Source organism: Myotis brandtii, unplaced genomic scaffold (assembly GCF_000412655.1).
Source record: "Myotis brandtii unplaced genomic scaffold, ASM41265v1 scaffold426, whole genome shotgun sequence".
Classification (NCBI taxonomy): Eukaryota; Metazoa; Chordata; class Mammalia; order Chiroptera; family Vespertilionidae; genus Myotis; species Myotis brandtii.
In genome coordinates this window covers 547,501-557,513 of record NW_005366314.1, presented here as the reverse complement: position 1 = coordinate 557,513, position 10,013 = coordinate 547,501, and the positions used below count along the sequence as shown (strand labels likewise).

Sequence of the window (10,013 nt, the reverse complement as noted above, 5' to 3'; positions counted from 1 at the left end):
GGGCTGAGTAATATTTTTTCTGGAAAGGGGGCGGTAGGCAAAATAAGTTTGGGAACCACTGGTTTGGAGGGAGGAAGCAGCTGGAAGCAAGGGGCAGGGGTACACATGGTTGTGCTCATAAATTAGTTCGGTCAGGATGAGGGTAGAAAGAGACAAGACAGGCCTTCCAGATGGATGGAGGCCGGGGCAGGTTTGTAACAGAAAAGCTAAAAGGTAACGGACAGGCCAGCGGCAGCCTGGGCCCCTTGGCTTGGGCAGTTCGCGAAGGCGAGTGTCTGTTGAGACAGAAAGGTAAGAGCTGTGACCTTAAAGGAAGGCGTGTGCATGTCTGTGTACATGGGTGTGCGTGACCATGTGTCTGTGGGTATTGTCTTCAGACCTGGTGCATTTATTGGCCTCAGAGACGGGATGTTCAAGGCGCTGACGCAGAACTGGAATCTGGGACAGAGGTCCCATCCGGAATTGTTGACATTGTTTTGCCTGAGGGTCATAGCTGATGTTGCAGGTCTTCAGAGAAGTTGGTGTTTATAAATGTAGTCGATGCCAGACACTCTGGGTTCACACAGAGCCAGGAGATAAAACCTCGCAGAGATTTTCCGCTAAAAAGGAGATAAAGGGCAGAAGTCAACCACACGCTGTGGTTACATGGAAACCGAGGGTTCCAGAAGCAGTCGGCCACCACGGGAGAGGCTTCGAAACTCGCCATGCAGCCCTGCGGCGGCGTGTCTTCCTCCGTCCGCGTCTGTCCCGTGGGCTCGGTGGGAAGCAAGGCGGCTCATTGGCCGTGGATCGTGTGGAACTAGTCTGGGTTCTCGTCTTTAAGCTGCAGGGCAGGAGCCGTTCCTTTCTGCACAACGAAACCCTGGGCTCGTTTCACAGCGGGGCTTTCCTGGGCTCGGTCTGAACTGGGTGTTCTCTGGGCGTCTGTAGCGCCCAGGGCATATGCTACCCTCCGAACTTTGAACTTCTTCAGGGAAGAGCTGTCATTTGGCTTCGACGACGATATTTGTAAAAGGCCTTCTTCTCTACCTGCGAGGACACGGGCGTGCTCTGCATTTCCTGCCCACACGCTTGCAGTTTTGCTTTCGCAGGCAGGGCCTTGATCCATCTGGAGTGTCTGTGTCTGGGATGAAGTGGGGCTCGGTATTATTTTTGTTATTATTGTCATTATTTTGCTGGTGGAGTCAGTTGTCCCAATGCTACTAGTTCTTTATTCCCCCAGGGATATGAGATGCTTTTCTAAAAATTAGATATGGCCCTGGCCAGTGTGCTCAGTGGATAGAGCGTCGGCCTGTGGACCAAATGGTCCCGGGTTTCATTCCGGTCAAGGGCACGTACCTCGGTTGCAGGCTCCTCCCGGGCCAGGGCCATGGTCAGGGCGCGTGCAGGAGGCAACCAGTTGATGTGTTTCTTTCACATCGATGGTTCTCTGTCTTTCCCTCTCTCTCCCGCTCTCCCTAAAAATCAATGGGAAAATATCCTCGGGTGAGGATTAACAACAACAACAAAGATATCACATCTACAGGGTGGGGCAGAAGTAGGTTTACGGTTGTGAGTAGTGAAACAGTTTCTTCTTGTGCTGATATTTATTAATTAGTGCACTGTTCTCCGTATGGACAGTGTGGACCTACTTTGCCCTGTACTCGGGGTCTGGGAGGCGTCAGCTACGTTCCTTTCCCCACGGGAACCCACTGCATGGGAGTCAGGCCCTCACACTCACAGAGGTTCAGAGACAGAAAGGGAAGATGGGGTACGTTTGGCGTCTGAGCTGAGGTCATGGGGCTTGGGGGTGGGGTGGGGAGGTCATTGCAGGACGAGAAGAGCAGATGTTCTGTGGCTCATCCTTAAAACTTTATTTCCGGGAGTAACTCTTGCGTGGGCAAGGCCCCAGGTGCGGCTTCCTTAGGCGGGGGAGCCGTTGATCGTGACCCTGCAGTCTTCGCTCACATCATTCACAGGCCAGAGTGGCCCGTTGTGGGGAGGCCTGTCCCGAACCCCGCGTCTGTTTCTGGACTTGGCGGTTTACACCACGAGGGCTGGCTGTGTCTGTGCCCGCGCCATGGCTTAATCCCTGTAACACTGCAGTGTGTCTTAATAGATGGGGCCTCGGGTCAGCAAAGTGGTGTTGGTTCTTTTTGAGAGCTGGCTTTTGGCTGTTCTCTAACATTTGCTATGAAATCTTCGTTGGTCTGTGAAATCCCGCAGCCACTCTGCAGCTTGGATTCGGGCCTCGTTGCCTGAACTGGAAACTGGGGAGAAGGCTGTCCTGCTCTGTATGTCCCTCCCACCCCCTGACACCGAGGGCCCTCGGGGAGGCGCAGGAGGTTCATGGCGTTCGTCACGGAGTTGTCGCGTGGTCTGGCTAGGGTTTTCCTCGGCACATTAGAGTCTTGGGTGCTGCTGTGAATAGGGGTTTTTCTGTTACATTTTGATTGCTCATTATCGATGTCTAGGAAAACTGTATTTTTTTATGATCTTTTATTCAGTGATTAGATTAAACTTGCACTAGTCCTTACAGCCTGGCATTGGATTCTTACTCTTTTTCTTGATAGATGATCCTATCACCTGCAAGTTTTTATTTTCCTGTTTTTATCTTATTTATTTGCTTATTATTTTTTTTTATTAAGCTGCCCCCAGAACTGTGTTGAATGATCGACAACTCCCGGCATCTCCCTTGAACCCTGGCCTTTCAATAGGAAGTTGACCGCAGTCTCCGGGAAATGCTCTGCAGCAGCAGCAAGTGCTCGGTGGCCGCACGGGGAGGGGCTGTCTCCCGAGTGTGCGCTCTGAGCCGGGAGGGGTCTAAGCGCTTCACGATGAACTCCTCACCCCAGCACCCAGGCCGGGCCCTGATTGGACATGGGGCTGCAAGGGGTGATGCGTCAAGACGCTTGGTTCCCTCTCTATTCCCAGATCCGGAATCACACCGGCGTGGGGAGCACTCCATGTGTTTGCTGCGTGAACGAGCCGGCTTCCCTGCGGTGAGAGGGCCATGGTGTATCGGTGCACAATAGACTGTAGTGTGACCAGGCCCACGTCTTTGCTTGGATGTAGCTTTCGTTTCTCTTGGAAAGTACCTAGGGGTGGAATAGCCAAGGACGTGGTACTTGTTTTGTTTAGCCGTTCCCTCCTTCAGTGATGTGTCTGTTCACATATTTTGCTCACCTTTTAATGAGGTTTATTTTCTCATTATGTTTTCCTAGTTTTAAAAATACATTCTGGAATAGGTCTTTATTGGGAAATTGACTTGTAAGTATTTCCTCCCAGTCTGTGGCCGGCCTTTTTATTCTCTCACCAGTGTTTTCAAAGAGCAGCAGCTTTCATTTTAACGAAGCCTAACTTACCAGTCCTGTCGTGTCTAAGAGTCTTTGCCGAACCAACTCCTCAGAGGTTTTCTCCTGTGTTTTCTCGCCCGAGGTTTTAGGCTTTACATGTAGGTCTGTGAACTAGTTCAAGTGAGTTTTGGCAAATGAAGTCTTGTTGGAACCCAGCCGTGCCCATGTGTTTACACCGTGAGCGCTGCAGGGCCCGAGGGACTGGTCGCAGGAGCGGGGAGGCCCTCGAAGCCTGAATTGTGTGCTGTCTGGCCCTTTATGGGACCTGCCCGCCCGCGTATTATACGGTGCTCAGGGCTGGGGGGGGGGGGGGGGGGGAGGCGAGCAGCACAGGCTGGTCAGGGAAGACCTGCGTGAGAAGTGAGTTCGAACAAAGGCTCATATATTGACTTAGAAAGCCCAATAGGTAGTGTTTAGTGAAGAAAGCAAGTTACAGAACATGGTCGTGATCCCGTCTTTGTCAAATAAGAAAGTACGTGTTTCCGTAACATGAAGTTATGCACAGAGGAAATTTACAAGATGCTCGTACACGCCCCCTGCGTTCAGGGCAGCGTTACTTACAAAAGCCAAGACCTGGGAGCGGCCGCCAGGTGCCTGTCAGTAGCGATGGCTGAGAAGGTGCGGGATGTAGACAGGGCGTGTGGCTCAGCGATGAACAGGGATGAGAGCTGCCATTGTGACAGCGGAGATGGGCCTGGAGGGCATGATGCCCAGTGAAGTGAGAAGAAGACCGTAGGCTCGCCCTTGCGTGTGAATATAAGAGAGTAAGTGGATAAACAAGACAAGACGGACTCAGAGAAGGAGCTGGTGGAGCCGCAGGGCAGGGGTGGGAGGGAGGGTGGATTTTTTATGTTGTTTGGTGTTTCCCCCAGACCAAAACAGCTGTAGCGACGCAGAACTGAAAAGTAAAAAAAGCGAAAAATTTGCAAGATTATCCACAAAATTAGTTGTAATCTTGGTGGGAATATAGAGGATTTTCACTTGACGTTTTTAAATTTCTTTTTATTTGAACATTTAAAAATATGTATTTCCTTAGCATCTTTAGCACATCCTTGTTATAAATGTAGTTTCTTATGTGTTAGTCCTTTCCAAGGTGCTGTGTCTCCAGCTCCCACCGCGGGGCCTGGGCTGCCGAGTGCTGGGCGCAGACCTGCCCTGGGCGTCAGGAGGCAGCTTCAGCTTCAGAGCAGCTTCCGAGAGCGAGCGGGTCTCGGAGCCGCGTGTGCCGCCAGCCGTGGTTATAACTACAGAGACGACCTGCAGGGGAGGCGGAGAGGGGCGTGCATGGCCATTCCAGATGGACAGTCGCCGTCCCAGGGCGCACGCAGGAGAAATGAGCAGAGTCCTGGCCGCTCGTCCCTGTACAGCAGGTCCCAACGCACGCAGTGGGTGCACTGCCCCCGGGAACGTGTTAGGGTGCTGCGTGTCCCCCTGTCGGGGTGGACGGTGGCGTCACGTTGCTGAGAGCTGTCCCTTCGTCCCCTCACATCCCGATGGCCGTCCGTTCAGAAGTGGAAAGCGTGTCGCTGCTCAGGGGAGCGTGATGGCTCTGTAGCGCCCGCGGTCCTTTCGGAAGAGCGCCCGCCCACAGGAAGGCCACCATCCCCGCAACCCCAGGGAGCCCCTCTGTCGTGGGGACAGTGCTGGGGGGGGGGCGGGCAGGACGCCCGGCAACCTGCTCACATGTCCTGCGGTTCCAGGAACACGTGTGAAGTGGGGTTTCTCATGTGGGACTGGTTCCCATGGGGAGGAAGGACGGAACCAGGTGGAGGGAAATGGCCTCTGCCTTCACCTGGCGGTCAGAGCCGCTCGTGGTCGAGTAGTGTTGTGCGAGGGAGGCCCGTTGCGTGGCGGGTGCGATGGCCGGGGCGCTGCTCCTGTGGACGCAGAGCTGGGAAGCTGAGGCCAGAGGCATCGTATAATTGGGAGAGAACGTCTGCCCTGTGCCGGGTGTGCCCTGGGCCGAGTGTGCCCTGTGCTAGGTCTGCCCTGTGCCGGGTCTGCCCTGTGCCGGGTGTGCCCTGGGCCGGGTCCGCCCTGGGCCGGGTCTGCCCTGGGCCGGGTGTGCCGTGACTTCATGTGTTGTGAGCGCTGACACGCCTGTGTGTGAAGGCCCTTTCCTGTGGCTGCGTGTGCCCTGGGCTGGGTGTGCCGTGACTTCACGGGGCCCCTGCAGGACTTCCGGTCGCTCCAGTCTCTCCCTGTGAAAGCAGTGCTGTCGTGAGTAACTGGTCCGCGTGTTGTTTGCTCACATCTGTCGGGTGAAATTCGAGAAGTCGAAGCGTCAGGCTCAGGCGTCTGTGCTCCAGCCGTGGTCGGTGCCGCTGAACTGCTCTCGGCTGCCCGTCCCCTTGTCGGGCAGGTGTTGTTTTGAGTAACAAACGGTGACGTTCAGGCTGAGCTGTCGGCTGTGGGAAGGTGGCGCCAGCGGCCCGGTGGCCCTGCGAGGCTGAGTCACCGTCTCCGTGCCCCGGCGTCACTCAGGTCCGACTCACCCACACGAGGTGACTAAAGAAACAGCGCCTTCTCATTCACCTTAAAGTGAAACTGTTTCCAGTTGTATTTTTAAATATATTCTTATTGATTTTTTAGGGGGAGAGTAAGGGAGAGAGAGAGATAGAAACGATGAGAGAGAAGCATCATTAATCGGCTGCCCCTGCAGGCCCCCCACTGGGGATCGAGCCTGCAGCCCAGGCCTGTGCCCTGACGGGAAGCGAACAGGTCACCTCTGGGAGCCGGGGTCAACGCTCACCCTCTGAGCCACACTGGCCGGGCTGGCGCCGCATTGATGTGGCCGTAACCGCGTGGGATGCACAGAAGCCCTCGGGAGACTGGCTCCGTTCTGCACCCCTGAGAACGCACCCCTTTCTGTAGAGCAGCCTCCGGAGCGGAGACGCTGGAAATGCCACGAAGGGAAGTGTGAGCCGTGACGTTCCTGTGCCTCCTGCAGACTCGTCCCCGCAAGATGTCGGCCCTGCGGACGCGGACGCTGCCCACCCTGCTGCTGCTCCTCACCGCCACATGCCTGGGTAAGGTTCCCCAGGGCCTCCCTCCCGCCCAGGGTCCGCAGTTCCATTCATAGATACAGTGACAGCGCCGGCTCCACACTCATTCTCTCTGGAGTCGGTGCTGAGAGAAGGTTGTCTCAGTGATGGTGAGAAGCAGGGTGCTGTGTAGCTTAGTGACCATGGCTGCCGGTGGGGAAGGGAGGTTGCGTTTTAAATAAAGAACCAGGAGACCTGCTGGCTGTCAGCGCTTCGCCTGATGTGAGGCCACTGAGCTGCGGGGGGACTGGCGCCGGGAGGGTCGCTGGGCGCAGAGCCTCCACGGCCACAGCAGTGCCTGTCTGCGCGCTGGCCGCTGGCCGCCGGCCGTCCACGGGGAGACAGCGCAGAGTCAGGGACAGATGTTTACAGACCGTTAATGTTTGACATGACCGTGATGTCCAGGCGTGTAATCGTCGAACTTGTCTCATGGAACATAGTGCAGAACAAAAGTTAGCCACCCGCGCACGACGGGTGGGGGAGCCCCACTGTCCTTCCCCACAGAGGGAGCTGGGCCTGAGAGCCAGGAGGTCACACTCGATGCCCGGCTGTGGGCTGATCCCCAGGAGGGCGTGCAGGAGGCCGCCATCAGTGACTCGCTCTCATCATTGGTGTTTCCCTCTCTCTCTCTCCCTTCCCCTCTGAAATAAAAATAATAACATAAAATAAAGTGTTGCTGCCTCGCAAATTACTCCAAGACTTCGTGGCCTAAAAGGACAGAAACGGTTCTTCCTGGTGGTTTTCGTGGGTCAGGCGGACAGCCAGGCGGGTTCGCCTCCACACGATTCCTGGGGCCTCCCCGTGCAAAGGCTCTGCCTGATGCTGCGGGCGAGGCCGTGGCGGGGCTGTCGCCAGGGCACCCACATGTCTCTCCATGGGCCTTGGCACCTCGCCTCCGGCTGGGCTCCAGGGCAGACCAGGAGGAGAGGAGCGCTTGATTGGAAGTTGTATGTTTTCATGGCCCGGCCTTGAGGTCACGTGGCACACGGGGCGGCAGGGCCGGCGTAGGCACCGCAGACCTGAGGGGGGAGGAGGGCGGCTGCCCTGGAAGGACCGCTCACCCCTCCGACCCCGAGTCAGCAGCCATCTCAGCCTTCACCCGTTCGAACCTGCCACAGCCGAAGGCCGGGTTCCCTCGTGTTCCCTCTAATGCTTGCCGCTGCGTGTTCTACCCCACATTCCCATCTCCCCCTCGGGCACCCAGCTCGCGGTGTCAATGCCCTTTTAAATGAAATTGCTTCTACACTTCAGTCTGCAGGAGCTGGCGGCCTGTGAGAACGGGGCTGAGGTGGGACGGGCTCGTTCTAATGAGCCCGTGTTTCTCTCTGAAAGCTTGAACACTTGCCCATTTCTCGTTTTTCTCCTGTTCTGTGTGGAGAAAAATCGTCAACTCTTTGGTTACATCTTGTTCTTTAATTCTCTAAATTAACCTTATCTTTGCTGTTCCCTTAATTTCAAGGAAGCGTTCGGAGGGGTTTCCTCGGGAGTGAAGTGTGGGTTAGGGAGCACGGCTGGCCCAGGTCACAGGGTGGCTCAGTCCCCACAGGCGCAGTTTCACCAGCTGGAGGGTTCGAGGGACTGACGCCGCCCGCGCTGGGGCCTGCGGGAGGCACGTGCAACAGGCCAGGCCACGGCCAGTAAAACGCAGTCCACGCCACATGTTCCTCTGTTCTTTTCAGGGGAACTTCTGGATATTTGCGGCTATATCGACCCTGAGTCTCCGGTTGTGCAGCTTGGTTCTAATTTCACTGCGGTCTGTGTGCTCAAGGAAAAATGTATGGATTATTTACACGTCAACGCTGACTACATCTTCTGGAAGACAAACCACGTGACGGTGCCTCGCGAGCAGTACACTGTCATCAACAGCACGGCGTCGAGCGTCACCTTCCCAGACTTCTCCCTGTTAAACACCCAGCTCACCTGCAACATCCGCACGTTCGGGCAGATCGATCAGAACGTGTATGGGATCAGCATCGTTTCCGGCCGTAAGTTCCCGAGTCCCTTCCAGGCTCGGCTGTGACTGTGAATTGCGTTTTCAGTGTCGTGTGTTCCTCTCCAGGAGCTGCAGGGACTCGCCGGGCCAGTGGCTTTTGGACACATTTGTTTTTAAAAATAAGCTTAGAAGTGGAACTACAATTTCACCTCTAATATGCAGACAAACCTCAGAAACAGAGTTGTACCTTTTCCCTGAAAGCCAAGGATCTGTCCATTTTATAGAAAAGTCTTTTGACATGAGACGCCCCTCCACCCCCCCCAAAAGAATTGTTGGACTGAAATCTGTGAATTGATCAGAGTCACTCGCAGTTACTTGGTGCCTTCATCTCTAAGGAAACGCGCGCTGAGCAGCCCCGAGAAGGGGAGTAAATGCGGGAGAAAGTCTTTCTGTGTCAAAGCAGATAAGCGGGCAGGACCGAGCCAGGACCAGAGCTGTCACCCCGAGCTGTGCTGCCGTGTGCTCTGCTCCCAGCAGAGATCAGAACGGCAACAGGAAGAGAATAGAGATGAATCACGGTTTCCACTTAGTTTCCTCTGACTAATATGCAAATGCTCCTCTTTACACGGCACTGAGTGGAGAATGCTGTTATTTAGTCGTAAATGAACGTTGGTTAGGTGTGCAAACTGAATATGAACATACTAGTCACTGATGGTTATGATAGAAAAGGTGTGTTACTATCTAGAAAGAAGTCTGAGTTTAAATAGAAAAGGAATTAACTTTTCGGACACCAGTCTCTCGCTATGTCCACACTTTTGCGTGGGCACTTTCTCCTCGTAGTTGAGGGGGTAAACTTCTTGGGCAGGACATGAATTGCATGTTTGTGGATGTAAAGCTTTTTGAAAGTTCTCCCTTGTCCCTTTTAGTGCCTCCAGAAAAACCTAAGAACTTGAGTTGCATCGTGAACGAAGGGAAGAGAATGACCTGTCAGTGGGACCCGGGGCGGGAGACGTATCTGGAGACAAACTTCACCCTCAAATCTGAATGGTAAGTTGTTGGCGTTCCTTGTGTCCTGAATGTATTGCGCTGACCAGGTGCTGGGGGTTTATTTTGTCGGGTAGTGACGTTAACGGCAAACTTAAAACATTTTATTTAACCTGAAATGTTGAACATCTGAAACATAAAAGTGGGAAGAAGAGGATGCTGAGTCCCTGTGTGCCATGGTCTGGCCTCAGTGATGGTCAGCTCACGGCTTGTATTTTGTGTCGTCGTTCCCCCCCCGCAAGCTGGTCTGAGAGGAATCTCAGGTGTCATGCCATCTCATCCCTAAGTATTCTAGTCACTTTTCTAAAAGATAAGGACACTGAAAAAAACTAACTGCGTCCCACTGTCGCACCCAAATATCATGGAAAACACTCGAACGCTGTCGTCACATTTTCAGTTAGCGTTGGGTTTCCTCAGTTTGGGTTTATCCTTTTTATTTTAAAAGAGAACGTGCATGTAGACATGCTCTTAATTGATGCCTCATGTAAACATGCGAGTGAAGGCGGAACAACCACCTGAAACTTCCTCTGGTGATAGAGGCCCGAGAGCGGTCACCTGGCCTGACTGGCGGGGCCGGCACTGCTGGGTGACACGAATCCTGTCCCGCCCCTCCCCATGCTCCCTGCGCAGGAGGCCCCCGGCCGGGAGGGCTGTGCT

The 10,013-nt window shown here is 54.6% G+C and overlaps 1 protein-coding gene across 1 annotated transcript in view; it reads left to right on the top strand.

Annotated features, from left to right (window-relative positions):
* Window positions 1-6,209: 6,209 nt before the first annotated feature.
* IL6ST (interleukin 6 signal transducer) overlaps window positions 6,210-10,013 on the top strand; it is a 16,766-nt gene continuing 12,962 nt past the window's right edge. Inside the window, exons 1-3 of the mRNA XM_014546036.1 lie at window positions 6,210-6,364; window positions 8,059-8,364; window positions 9,239-9,359. Coding sequence (XP_014401522.1) covers window positions 6,301-6,364; window positions 8,059-8,364; window positions 9,239-9,359 — 491 coding nt within the window. The 5' untranslated portion in view covers window positions 6,210-6,300. The remainder of the gene's footprint in view (window positions 6,365-8,058; window positions 8,365-9,238; window positions 9,360-10,013) is intronic.